The sequence below is a fragment of the Prorops nasuta genome, unplaced genomic scaffold, assembly GCF_024137725.1.
Source record: "Prorops nasuta isolate Cenicafe-Biocafe unplaced genomic scaffold, Cenicafe_Pnas_1.2 PNAS00024, whole genome shotgun sequence".
Lineage (NCBI taxonomy): Eukaryota > Metazoa > Arthropoda > Insecta > Hymenoptera > Bethylidae > Prorops > Prorops nasuta.
Genome location: NW_027116821.1, coordinates 1,937,902 through 1,952,485, shown reverse-complemented (window position 1 = coordinate 1,952,485; position 14,584 = coordinate 1,937,902). Strand labels below are relative to the sequence as shown.

The following is a 14,584-nucleotide window of genomic DNA, read 5'->3' as shown; positions in this document are numbered from 1 at the left end:
TACAGCTGTTTCAATAATGTTATTTTTCCTTTTTCTATAACATGAATTGTCCCATCTGGTAACAAAGTTTTATAGTATCTTGAGATATCTGTTTCTTGGAAATGCAATTCGCATATCGATTCCTTACCAGAAAGAGTTTTACCTAACATTTTTTCCCATTTCTCTCTCATAGTAATATTCTAAAAAAAACATAAATTTAAACACTTTTATCGAAATTTAATAATGTTTTCATACCATCTTGAAACAGTATTCATACTCTCTTACCTTTGGAATCCGAAACAGAGTCTTTGTTTTTAATCTATTTGATAAATTATATTGTGTATCTGAAAGGGACCCACTTTTACACTGGGGATAGTTACAATAGCTCCGCATGATTTACTATTAATATATAAATGAAATAAAAATGTTTGAAAAAGTACACATTCAAATTTCAAATTCAACTCCAGGGACTCCAAACAGAAAAATAGGTTGGAATGGGTTGGAAATATGTACTACACAGATTTAAGAGTGAATATATTTTTCTCACAGAGTAATGGAACAAAAGCGCCACAAGTGGCCGAAAAATCAATTAATTCAAGTTCACGCTTTCGGATACCATTTATCTAGTTACTTTCATATGGAGTTGAGTCTCCTTATGCATTCTTCATGAAATGAAGTTAAAAGAAGATTATATATCGCTTAAAAAGAAAAACTCTGAAATAAAGCAAAAAATGTTAAAAGGGAAATTAGATGAAAAAATGGATAGGCACCAGGATATTATTGATATTGAAAATAAAAAATATCATTTAATGCTTGAACTACTAAGAAAAGATAAACATAATTAATGTTATACTTTCTATTTTTAAGTTATTATAATTAAAGTACTAAATATTCTTTTCAATTTTTAATTAAAACTACTGTTTTTATATTTTATCTTTATAAGTTCTATATATAATTGCCATATATGAGCAACTGTGATAGACATGCACGTTAAAAAGATTATTATACGTTGAAAAAATTTAATAATATAATTCATAAAACAAATATATTATGTTATTCAAGAGAACGACGAAGAAATGGTTTAAAATAGTTAATTTTGGTTGTATTTGTTTAATAATATAACATATTAAGTTTAAGTTATTAGGAGTAATTTGAAATAAAGTCTTTTATTTGCAATTTCATTATATTATTTGTAACATTTTTATAGCAAAATAAATGATTTAATAATTATTATAATAAACTGTGTATCATGATATATATATTTATTTAATTGTACAATTGCATAAACAATGTCATTCTTCTGTCATGGTTATTAACAATTATATCTACCATATTTTCATATTCATCCAGAACATCATTAGATTGACCGCTGTCTAATTCATCAATATCAAAATTTTCTATATCCATAATACTTAAATTATGTAAAACACATGATGAAATTATTATATCATTAATAAATTTCAAGTCCATATACTCATTGAAAAATTTTAACTTACGAAATTTTGACTTTAAAAAACCGAATGCACGTTCTATTACTATTCGTGTCGAGGAATGCGAAAAATTGAACTGTTTCTGCTGTTCTGTAAAAGCACCATTATCTTTAAACGGTGGTACAAGCCACGTTAATGTGCGGTACGCAGAATCACCAAGAATAAATGTTTCATTAGGAAATAATGCTTCACAATGATTCATTGCTTCATGGTATAACTCAGATCTCCGCAGAACTCTAGCATCATGATAGGAGCCAGGCTCCCCACAATAAATATAAGTAAATTTCATGTCTGGACCACACACAGCCATTAAATTGATGGAAGGATACCTTTTTCTATTAAAATAATGGTTTCCATTTTCAGATTTTGGTTTTTGAATTCTTATATGTGTTGAATCAATAGCCCCGATAACTTTTGGTATTCCTCTCTTCCTTTGAAATTCAGACTCAATTTTTATTGCTTCATTTCCTAAAGGCCATTTTATTATATTGGTCACTTTCTCTTTAAAAAAAGTGTTTACTCGACATATGATCCGAAAAACAGATGAAATTGAAATTTTAAATCTCTCAGCAAGGGTCCTTAGGGGTTCAGTATTACCTATAAACCAGAGAAATAATAGAATACTATACTCTGCTGATATTTTTCGTGGACCATATGTTTGTTTTGGCAAAATATCTGTCATTTGAAGTTCATCTGAAAAGAAAATTTATACAATCAGTAAAAGTTTAGACTAATATTATATATTACTTCATTTTTGACATGTTGTTCAATAATAATTATGCATTGTATATACATTTAAGAAGTATTACACACAATTTACTTGTTTCTGGAAGTTGAAATTAAAACAATTCTAAATTAAATATTTACAACATTATTTAAAAGAATTTTTACATGTTAAGATTTAATATAAAATTATACTTACCAATAAGATTGTACACTATGCAGCGAGGCAATCTGAAATGCATTTTAAACTCAAAATCTGAATACTTATGTACAATGACCGGCAGAAATGGCGTCCCTTGATGCGTTTAGGAACCGCATTTTAGGATCCTTCACTGTATACTCTATTCTGCTAGGCGGAGATAGGGGAATGGAACGCGATAACTATAGTAGTTAGTTTATCTCGCTCTAAATGCGTGAGTGCGAGAGAGAGAGAGCTTTATACGGCATAGCAGGGCAAGCCAGGCGTCCCGAGGCTTATTTCTATCTGTGCCACAGCGTTGCCAAGTCCGCCATGTTGGAAGATACTACGCTGTATAGTTTGTTGGCGAGAATTGAATATACCACGCAAAAGGTATAGTAAGTGTGAAACGAAGTATAGTGTTTTAGGTATAATAAGCTCTCAGTGCTTTCGGACGTGTTTTGGCCATTAATCTTGCGTCGCGGCGCGTTGTGTATGTGTAGTTAGAATCAGAGGGGCGAGGGGATTTCTAGGGAGTTTGTACGTAGCTGTCAAATGTCGCGATTAACCCTCAATTTTGTATCATCAACAAAAATAATATTTTCGGAAAACGATTGTGGAAAAGAAGGAAGGATTTTAATAAATAACAGAGAAGACAAAATATATCAGATGAGTATAAATTAATAAAAAAAATGAAAATTATTGTGAATTTTTAAGAAAATATACTTTGTGGTTATTTTTTTTTTGTTACAGTTGAAATCCGGTTATGATGACTTTCAATTAAGGAAAAAAGTAATTACAGACCAATAAATGAAAAAGTATTAATACATTAAGCATTTCTGTACGGCCCAGTCATTTCAATAATTGTGACTTAATGTTATAATAGTGAATGTGTAAGCGATTAGTGGATATACAACAAACTCTTATTGTAAATTTAATAATCTTGTATGACAATGTTTTAATTGCTATTATTTTAAATTAAAGTTAGTTTAATTAACATATTTTTATTTCATCCCTTTCTCAAAATTCTAAACACACATGGTAATTACCTATTCTTGTAGTAGTCATATATTCGTTAAATTACATACAAAATTACAACTGTTTTATATTTGTAAAGCATAGCTGTTTGTTGCAATGATTTTTATTATTCAATGTGAGACAAATCGCATTTTGTTTAGGTAAATGTCTTATTTATCCGCCACATCCTTCCATATCCTATGTAACATTTATTTGCCTTGTTAGTTCTTTCTTTTAGTTTTCAAAATATACGATTAATTTTTTGCTATTTTTATATACACTCAGATATAGCTATTCTATTGACTAATTAATCTTATAAATGTCAAGATGATTGGTAAACCATTGTTCTATTAAAGTTGAAGAATGGACACTTGAATTATTTTACTTATAATGTTTGGCATCTCTTCCATAGGATATCTTCTCTTTAAATTTTAGAGGATGTTGTTCTCCAATACATTTAAGGATACTTGTTGTATCACTAATGTTAATTTCTAAGGAAGATAGATAAATGAATTGCTACTGATATTTTGAGCTAAGCTCAAGGCGGGAAGCTCATACGGCATAAACCCTCCTGAATTCAACGTTTATTGATAAGTTTACAATATGTTGTAGGTAAGGATTGTTAAGCAGCACTGCTCGCCTTTTCTTCCCCTGAGCCTTATATCCTCACGGACGGACCATGGAGAGATCCGCCTAGTCCCTGGAATCGTGGTTTTAATACTCTTGTCCTTTGCCGCCTCAATGTTTCATAGGCGTGCCGCAATCCTTAGCTTATGTGTATAATAACAATTGTGACGCTACGGTCTACCGCAATGGATAGCGTAGACGGGGAGGGAGGAGTGATCCCTCACCGTCGGCGTTCGCGTCCCAATAGGCGACTTCCTACAAGACCCGGGCGCCTTCGATATACTTTTTAATAATACTCGAATATTTATTTTTACAGAGGGGGTTCTAACCCTCGTACGCGAATGTCGGGGATAGGGTGCTAATACAATAACTCGTGACTTCGATTTAACTCTCTTTATTATAATCTCAAAGCTCAATACAATATCCGTTTTCTCTACGCGGTATTGGTGAGTTACGCTAGGTCCTACGGGTGAACGTGGCCGGAGTCGTGCGAACGCGATTGACGTCCCGATGACGCCGTAGCTAGCGTCGCGCTCGAGCCACTAGTTGGCGTTCGCGGCGGTCCCACCGAGTCGCGCGGAACTCGCGCGCCACCGGCGGATCTCTACGCTAACTACTACACGGCGCTACGCGGACGAGTCCCTATCCTCGCGCTTGCGCGTCTCCCAACGGTTACTCGCACTCACTCCGTTCCCGCGTACTCGACCACAACAACGACCCGGATTGTTTTGGTTCGGTCCCTAAGGTCGCGAGTCCTCACTAAAATTGAACTAAGTCCGCGGCCTTGAACCGACTCAAGGGAATGATCACGTCAACTGTCAAGCTCCTAACGGAATTATGGAATCGCGAACACTCGTTTAATTCGCGCCTCTACACTATGATTCTCGTTTATAGGTCCGACGGAATGACCACTCCGCTAAGTTGCCTGCTTACCCGTGATAGGAGAGCAGGGCCAGCGGTTCCCTATACAACCGTTCGGTGCTACGAGCCCTAAAGCCCTAGCACACCCCGGGACGTCACAGGACTTTACACTTAACGAATAATCACCCTTACTCCAGACTGCAAAAGCTGGCTTTCCTCTTAGTCTCTCTCTCTCCCTCTCTTTCTGCTCCTCTCGCTCTCTTTCGCTCTCTTCTCTCTCTCCGAGCAGCCCTTTTGACGATGGCCCGCAGGGCTAGAGTGTCCCGTCGTCCGGTATGTTTTCGCGGCTCCCTGGCAGTCGCTGCACTTTGATTATCAATTCCTGTGGCGGCTGTCAGCGGGGTCGCACAATTCTATCGGCGGCGGGGCACTATCCAGGCACTCGACGTGTCATCCAAGACCTCCAAACTACGTGTGTCGGGGCAGTCCGCGGGAGCAGGTAAGGCCCTGCGCCTGTCCCGCCGCTGCCCCGCTACACCCATCGCGCGGCACTAGGGAGCCGACAAGTTATCGATCCTAGATCAATTCCTATCGGTTGATAACTCCCTAGTTCGTACGCGACCCGCCTATCTAGCGCTTGAGATTAGCAAAGCGCTAGATGGCAGCTATAGTAACGTTGCGAGAACGCAACGTTACAACTCCCCCCTCGTTAGGACCAACGTGGGGGTTGGTCAACTTCCTCCCGGTTGAAGTCGACCCTGGGGTGTCTCTGATTCAATTTAATTTCCTCTGGTGCGCGCAATCCTACAATGCTACAATAAAAAAAACGCTCGCTTCGCACACACATACTTTATTACACACACACAAAATAATTCGGTCTACATAAACAACAATAATAATAAAAAAAATAATTATCCGGCTCGATACAAAAAAAAAAAAAGATATTAATCGTAAAAAAATAGACTCTATACACAAAAAAAAACTTAAACACTAGACACGGACAGACATTAAACGCTCAGGAGGAGGAGGTCCTCCTCCATAGCCTCCTCCTTCCTCTTCTTTTCCTCTTCCTTCTCCCGATCCTTCCTCTCCTTCTCCCTCTTCCTCGCCTCCTCTTTCTTCCGTTTCTCCCGTTCCTCTTCCCTCCTCTTCTCGACGGCAGCGCGGATGCGCTGTCGCCGAGCCTCATCTTCTTCCTCCTCCTTCTTCTTTCTCTCCTCCGCCCGCTTTCTTTGCTGGGCCCTTCCCTGGCCCTTCCGGCCACCCCGTCTGCCACGGTGGGCCTTCTTCTTCGGCTTGGGTACAGCCGATCCGATTCCCGCCGGTGGTGGCACAATGGCCGCCTGCGAGGGAGGGCGGATGCCCGTACGGGTGCGGGGTTGACCCGCTACCCGCCGGAGCATCTCGTTCTCCCTACGCAGCCGGCTCATTTCAGCCTCCCACGCGGCAGGCTGCGGGTCGGTGTACCCAGAGGCCGGGAACGGATGGTAGGCCGGAGGGTAGGGGGTACCCTGCGCAGAATAGCGGGACGGAGGGAGGGAATAGGCCTGGTGGTGGTGGCCGGGGAGGAGCTGTGGGTGGTGGGAGGGTGGCTGGTGGGTGGATGGGCCCACTGCTGGCAGGGGTCCTGGCAAGGAGATTCCCTGAAACCAGCAGTGGGTCACCACCTGCTGCAGGTACGGATCCATCTTCTGGAACAGGAGGAGGCATCCGTCATCTCTCCGCAAAAAAAAATAATAAAAAAAAATCACGCGACACACACATTCATCCATTCGTCACACATACATGTCCGCACTCAGGTTCGCGAGGGTTAGGTTGGGTCTCGACGTGGACGCAGGCGTGCCGTCCACGTAGACGGGGCGGAATCCGACGAATCGCTCACGATCGACATTTTCCGTTTTCCCGGAGCCCCTTTCCGTTTACCGGTCGGTTTTGGGGAAGGTACAGGGTCGTCGTTCCCTTCCTCCGCAACGGTTTCCTTACCCGGTTCGTCCGCGTTCGGGACGCAAAATGACGCGACGAACGGTTTTAAGTCCGAAACGTGGATTTTTGGATTGCTACGGCCTTGATTTTCCAGCTCGTAGACGACCGGTGATATTACGCGAACTATTCTGAAGGGTCCCTCGTACGCTGGTGCTAGCTTCGCAGCAAAATTATCAGCAGATGACGATAACGGTCTGCCGCGCCGCCACACCAAGTCTCCAATTTGATACCGAATATCGCGCCGGCCACGATTGTAATAGCGGGCCTGACGGGCACTCGCTTTTTCAATCTCTACCTGCACGATATCGTGGATCAATGGAAGACGTTTTAGTCGCGCCATCCAATTTTCTGGATCACTCCTCAAAACCGTACGAGAGCCTTCAATCTCTCGCCGTAGATTCGGAGTAATTACTGGGTCTCGACCGAAGTTAACCAACGCGGGAGATACTCCAGTCGACGAATGCATCGCGGAATTAATCGCGAAACGGAACTCTGCGAGATGTACGTCCCAATCTCGATGGTCGTTCTCTACAAATATCCTAATCATCGTTTTAATTACCCGATTCACGCGCTCTACCGGGTTAGCTTGCGCGTGATACGGCGGAATCGTAAATTGTCTAATCTGATGCTCATTTAAAAATTTGGTCACCTCTTTATTAACAAACTCGGTACCGTTATCGCAAAGAAATATTTCCGGTGATCCCCAACGGTAAATAACCAGCTCGCTAAAAGCTTTTAGGATGCTTTTGGCGTCAGCTGTGCGGAGCGCTCGCATTTCCACGTAACGACTAAAATTGTCGAGGAAGACCACTACATAACGCTGTTGGGCCTTACTCGGCGGAAAGGGGCCCATTATGTCTCCCGCGACAACGGTCCATGGGCGCTCCACTACCCGAGTTCCCATTAGTCCTGCAGGGGCAAGTTGAGCAGCTTTATGTTGCTGACATACTTTGCACCCGCGCACGAATGCTACGGCGTCTTTGAAAACTCCCGGCCAATAGTAATCTTTGCAGATTCTAGCGTGAGTTTTCTGAACGCCAGCATGTCCGGCGGAAGTATTATTATGAGCTTCCTGCAGGGCTAATAGTCGAGCCTCCCGCGGGAGGACTAATTTCCACGCATCATAGTCGCAGCCTATCGTTTCGAGTATAGCGTCCGGCCTATGGCAATATAACCGGTTTCCTTCAACTTTCCAGTCGGGATAAGCCCGTGGTCGCTGGACTACCTTTTCTCGGCGCGCGGTATACCACGGGTCGCTCTCGAAATCAATACGCGACTGTGTGACCAGTTTTCCATTCGAATTACTATTACTTCTTTCGCCTACCGCGGAGACGTCCTCATTTTCGGTATCTGTAGGGATGGCGCGGGATAACGCATCAGGCACGTGATGCAACGCGCCTTTACGATGAACTACATCGAACGAGTGGTGTTGTAGCTCTAGAGCCCATCGACCTAGTCTCCCTACCGGATCTTTTAAGTTATGTAGCCAACGTAGGCTACTATGATCCGTGACTACCGTAAAATGGTATCCTTCGAGATACGGTCTTAACTTCCGAATTGCCCACACGACAGCGAGACACTCCTTCTCGGTCGTCGTGTAATTCCGCTCTTCTTTAGTCAGTACGCGATTAGCGAACACTATCGGATGTTCGTCAGTTCCGTGTCGCTGCGTGAGTACTGCTCCTATTGCATAATCGCTAGCATCTGTCTGCACTTGGAAAGGTCTCGAAAAATCGGGCCTCGCCAAGACAGGGGCTGAGCACAGCGCTTCTTTCAATCGCTCGAAGGCCGCTTGTTGCTCTGTATCCCAATGCCAGCGCACTCCTTTATGCAATAGTAAGACGAGCGGAATTTTATCCTTCGACAGGTTGGGTAGGAAACGCGCATACCATCCAACCATCCCTAGGAAGCGGCGCAGTGTTTTTAAATCTTTTGGCGGCGGATAATTCATTAACGGTGCGGTTCGCTCGGGATCCGGAGCTAAACCATTACGATTGATCAGATACCCAAGGAACCGAACCTCCGACCTGCAAAATTTACTCTTTTCGCGATTGATTTCTAAACCCGCGAATCGAATAATGTTTAACACCCGCTCTAACCATCCTAGGTGTTCCGCGAACGTGTTCGTTACGATAATTATATCGTCCAGGTAGACGAACACATACGGATCAAATTCAGGAGGAATTAACTGATCCATCATTCGCTGGAACGTCGCAGGAGCATTCGTAAGACCGTACGGCATACGCCTGAATTGGAAGAGTCCTTTTCCGGGTACTATAAACGCTGTAATTTCCCGACTCTCGTCTCCTAGCGGTATTTGGAAGTACGCTTGACTTAAATCTAACGTCGAAATGTATCTCGCGTGGCGGAGTTTATCGAGAATGTTATCGATATGCGGAATCGGGTACGCGTCTTTGCGCGTTACCTCATTCACGCGTCGAAAATCTATGCAAAATCGATATTTCCCGCCCGGTTTTGGTACTATAACCGGACAGCTGGCCCACGCGCTCGTGGAGGGTTCGATAATCCTTTCACCCAATAATTTATCGACCTCTTCGTGCGCTACTTTATAGATCACCGGCGACACTCTCCTTGCCGCTTGGCGGATTGGAGCCTGACCCTGGACATCTATATGATGTTTGACCAGGGTAGTCGCCGGGACTGGTCCGACTATCTCGGGGAAGTTATCACTTAGAAACTTCTCTAGTACCACGTTTTGCTCGCTAGTCATTTCAGCGATAGCAAAACATGAAGATACGTGTGTCTCATTTGAGCTTGCCGCGTTTATTTTCGCGAATCTCAAATTTACTCGGTCGCGCGTTTGCCATAAATCGCGCGAAGTATCAATTATAACTCCGAATAATCGGAGAAAATCCATACCGAGGACACAATCGTAGTCTAAAACCGGTACCACGCGGAAATACATTACTTTTCTCGTTTTTCCTAACTCTAATTCTAGCGCAATAACCCCTATTACTCGTGTTTCCGTACCATCGGCAGTACGCATTACTTTATCTTGCGACCTGTCAATCTTCGCTTGGATTCTTTCCAGCGTTCGATGTCCGAGGTACGATCGCGATGCTCCCGTATCTATTAGTGCCGGAAAAATTTGTCCAAATAATTCTAGCTGCAAATAATAGCGGCCATTGGTATTCGGTTGATTAGGGGACACATCACTCCGAACACAGCGACGAGTTCGGATTGTGATGTTCCCTTTCCCCCCTACCTGGCCAAGAGTCGCGGTGCGCTCCTTGGACAATAATTCGTCCAAAGCACACAAATGATCGGATAAACTACTCGGTTCCGTTTCATTTATCGAATCTTCAGGGTTACTTTCTAATGAAGGTCGTCTTCCTACTTCTGAGGTAAAACTACAAACGCTCTCTTCACTAGAATCTTCAGCGCTAAGGTCCGGTCGCGTCGAATTAGGCTCATCTTCTGACTCCGAGGTCGAAGAGTCCCGCACATCTTTTTGTTCGCTTTCCGACGCGTAATCTTCGTAATCCGTGCTACTCACCGTTGAGTCCCTCCACGATTCGGGGTCAGTAAATCGTACTGTCCTACCCGATTTACGAAGATTATCAGCCGGGCCCGCGCGAGCTTCTCCCGCGAGCCCTACTGCCCGTTTCCCGAATTTCGCGCATTTCCGTACACGTTATTCAATAAGCTTTGACCTACTGTTGATGTGGACGTCGTGGGTGGCCACTGCGCTTGGGTATGAGCCAGCGCAGGAGTGGTCACCGCGTACGCGTATGTAACCGGGTGTTGTTGCATTGGAGCATGCATCTCTGGAGGTTGTTGTACCCACCAAGGTGCAGGAGGAGCCATGGCTTGCGCCGGCTCACGCGAAGGGCACTCTCTTGCGTAGTGGCCTCTTCCTCCACAACGGCGGCGAATCGCGCTATCCCGGAATTGGTAATTATTCCTTTCCTGATATCGCGATTGCCCAGTTACATATCCTCCTGGCGCTTTAGAGGAGGAGGATTGTGAACGGTGACTCTGTTTTTGTCCCGCAGCGATCGCTCCAAGTTCGTCCGAAGAACTACTTCGATGCCCGCTATGGCCAGAGTCTCCTTTCCTCTTCTCTTTGTCAGAGTGTCGTCGGGAAGATCTACTAGAAGACTTCTTGTTAGATCCCCGCGAACTCTCTGACCCAGAGCTGGAGTCGCTGGTCGATCCAGACGATCGTCGTTTGGATTTCCCGCGTCCTCCTCTCCTCGAACGCGATTTTTTCTTTTTCGGCTTCTCTTCATCCGACTTCTTCGCGTTCCTGCCTGAGGATTCCTTTTTCGGCTGTTTCTTGTCCGTCTTTGTATCATTTTTCTCTGAAACGGCAGAGAGAGCTTCCCGATTTTTACGCGACGATTTTTCCTCTTCGCGTGTCTTCGTAGCTCCAGGCGGTGGTTTATACGCCTTGTCTATCTCTGCGGTTTTCTCAATTTCTCGGCCTATCTCGCGCAAGCCCGCGAACGAATCAAAATCTCTCCGAAACATTCTGCGGCGGTAATTAGGACGTAAGTTTCTATAAACTAGGTCCAATTGAACCGAGACGGAAGGGGTCGGCCTAATTTCCTTCAAAATTGACCGAATACGCACTAAATAGGCTTTTATTGCTTCGCCCTCCCTTTGCGTCTGCTGTCGCGCCTTCTCCCATTTCGCGTCGTTATCCTCCTCGTCACCGAACTGGCTGAGGAAGGCCTCGCGAAAATCGCGCCATGTCGAGTAGGAATTGCCTTCGACCTTAAACCAGTCTTTGGCTTCCCCGCTCAACACAACCGGGAGAGTTTCCCTGATTTCGCCGAAAGTCAAATCCGAAACGTTCCGGCAATGCTCTAAATTCTCGATAAAATCGTCGGCGTCATCTACATCGCGACTCTTAAACCGAATATTCCACTTTCGGAAGGCGTCTATTACGCGCGTTCCTCGGCGGGTAGAATGCCTCGAACTCGATCCACTCGATCTTTCCGGGCTCGAGGACCTATCGCGTGCTCTCTGTTCCGGGGAGTGTCGGCGGCGATTGGTCGCACTCCGATAATTTCCCGACGAATTCCTCCTATCTTCGCGCGGGAGAGGCATCTCCGGTGCCCTTACTACCGGTGCAGGTCCTTGCGCTCCTGCCGACTGGTACGCGATTACCAGTTGTACGATACTCGCCAGTAATTCTGGTGGGATCGCTCCTACTGTCGCGTTTGCCTCCCTCGGATTTGCTAAGCTCGCGTGGGGTTGGTCGCGTGATTCCGAGAATCGATCGTCACGATCACATTCTCGGAGACTCGACCTGATCGATTCCGACTGGAATGTCACTCCCCGTTTCGGTTTCGGCGTCAATTTCCTATGTTTTTCGATACATGTCAGGTCAGAGTCACTACTCGCTTCTGACATGTCTTGTGATCGCGATGCATTTTCTTCACGCGGCGTCACAAATAATTCGCGAAACCTATCTTCGGATTGTCGGTTGCTTTTCGGAACCCGCTGCGGCGTTATTAAATCGGCCGTGTTCGCGTAAAAAGCTTCCGCCGTAACCGTGGACGGTGTGGGGAGAGGCTGGAGTGGTTCCTGAGGAGTGGACAGTTCATCCTCTCGCGGATTCCACTCAGCTGCTCCTGGACCAAATTTGTCTCGGAGGTTATAGCGCACGAAACGATCGCGCAGCTGATCCTCCGAACAATCACGCACTTTCAATCCGGCGCTACTTAGCGCCGAAATGAGCTTATTGCGTGGCATGTCCTTCGCAGTCCGACGTAACTCATTACGCTCCGAAAGTATTTCGCGATCACGTCGCGAAATGCTACCTTCGGTGGCCTTGGACCTATCCGAATCCGACATGGTTCCTAATTGCGTGTGTAATAAAAAACTACGCAGAATCCAAAAAAATTTCTTTGTCTCAACCGGATCGAACAATTGAGGGATTAAGGAAAATTATCTAAATAAAGTAAAATTCCTTAATCCCAGCGAAATTCTGCTTAAAATTCCCCAAGTCAGTCCAAAACCCCTCGCAAGGGTGAAAAGAAAAAAAAATTTAATTCCCCCCCCTTACGAGCAATTATGGACCCAAAAGGGAGGAAAAACAAACAAATTCCGCTCTTGATCGAGTCCGGGAGCCTAAAAGGTGCTAAACGCGATAAATATGTGGAAAGCGTGAAAAAAAATTTTATTAAAAAAAAATTTTTAATTAAACCAAATTGTTCGTAATCCCAAAAAAAGGTAATGTTGCCCTCTCACTAAAAACTATCCTCCAATCCCCCAAGCTATAAATTAGCACTCTACCACGCAAACGAGGCCTCACTCCGTGGGCCCCACGTTGGGCGCCAAATTGTGACGCTACGGTCTACCGCAATGGATAGCGTAGACGGGGAGGGAGGAGTGATCCCTCACCGTCGGCGTTCGCGTCCCAATAGGCGACTTCCTACAAGACCCGGGCGCCTTCGATATACTTTTTAATAATACTCGAATATTTATTTTTACAGAGGGGGTTCTAACCCTCGTACGTGAATGTCGGGGATAGGGTGCTAATACAATAACTCGTGACTTCGATTTAACTCTCTTTATTATAATCTCAAAGCTCAATACAATATCCGTTTTCTCTACGCGGTATTGGTGAGTTACGCTAGGTCCTACGGGTGAACGTGGCCGGAGTCGTGCGAACGCGATTGACGTCCCGATGACGCCGTAGCTAGCGTCGCGCTCGAGCCACTAGTTGGCGTTCGCGGCGGTCCCACCGAGTCGCGCGGAACTCGCGCGCCACCGGCGGATCTCTACGCTAACTACTACACGGCGCTACGCGGACGAGTCCCTATCCTCGCGCTTGCGCGTCTCCCAACGGTTACTCGCACTCACTCCGTTCCCGCGTACTCGACCACAACAACGACCCGGATTGTTTTGGTTCGGTCCCTAAGGTCGCGAGTCCTCACTAAAATTGAACTAAGTCCGCGGCCTTGAACCGACTCAAGGGAATGATCACGTCAACTGTCAAGCTCCTAACGGAATTATGGAATCGCGAACACTCGTTTAATTCGCGCCTCTACACTATGATTCTCGTTTATAGGTCCGACGGAATGACCACTCCGCTAAGTTGCCCGCTTACCCGTGATAGGAGAGCAGGGCCAGCGGTTCCCTATACAACCGTTCGGTGCTACGAGCCCTAAAGCCCTAGCACACCCCGGGACGTCACAGGACTTTACACTTAACGAATAATCACCCTTACTCCAGACTGCAAAAGCTGGCTTTCCTCTTAGTCTCTCTCTCTCCCTCTCTTTCTGCTCCTCTCGCTCTCTTTCGCTCTCTTCTCTCTCTCCGAGCAGCCCTTTTGACGATGGCCCGCAGGGCTAGAGTGTCCCGTCGTCCGGTATGTTTTCGCGGCTCCCTGGCAGTCGCTGCACTTTGATTATCAATTCCTGTGGCGGCTGTCAGCGGGGTCGCACAATTCTATCGGCGGCGGGGCACTATCCAGGCACTCGACGTGTCATCCAAGACCTCCAAACTACGTGTGTCGGGGCAGTCCGCGGGAGCAGGTAAGGCCCTGCGCCTGTCCCGCCGCTGCCCCGCTACACCCATCGCGCGGCACTAGGGAGCCGACAAGTTATCGATCCTAGATCAATACCTATCGGTTGATAACTCCCTAGTTCGTACGCGACCCGCCTATCTAGCGCTTGAGATTAGCAAAGCGCTAGATGGCAGCTATAGTAACGTTGCGAGAACGCAACGTTACACAATGTTATAGAATTCG

General features: G+C 45.5%; 1 protein-coding gene across 1 annotated transcript; it reads right to left on the bottom strand.

The window, feature by feature from the left end:
• Positions 1 to 1,245: 1,245 nt before the first annotated feature.
• On the bottom strand, positions 1,246 to 2,434 carry LOC136781825 (putative nuclease HARBI1). The gene is made up of 3 exons (XM_066740828.1): positions 2,392 to 2,434; positions 2,067 to 2,162; positions 1,246 to 1,970 (listed from the first exon to the last, which is right to left on the bottom strand). Exons 1-3 carry the CDS (start codon positions 2,432 to 2,434, stop codon positions 1,246 to 1,248), a joined length of 864 nt encoding a protein of 287 aa, XP_066596925.1.
• Between the last annotated feature and the right edge of the window lie 12,150 nt (positions 2,435 to 14,584).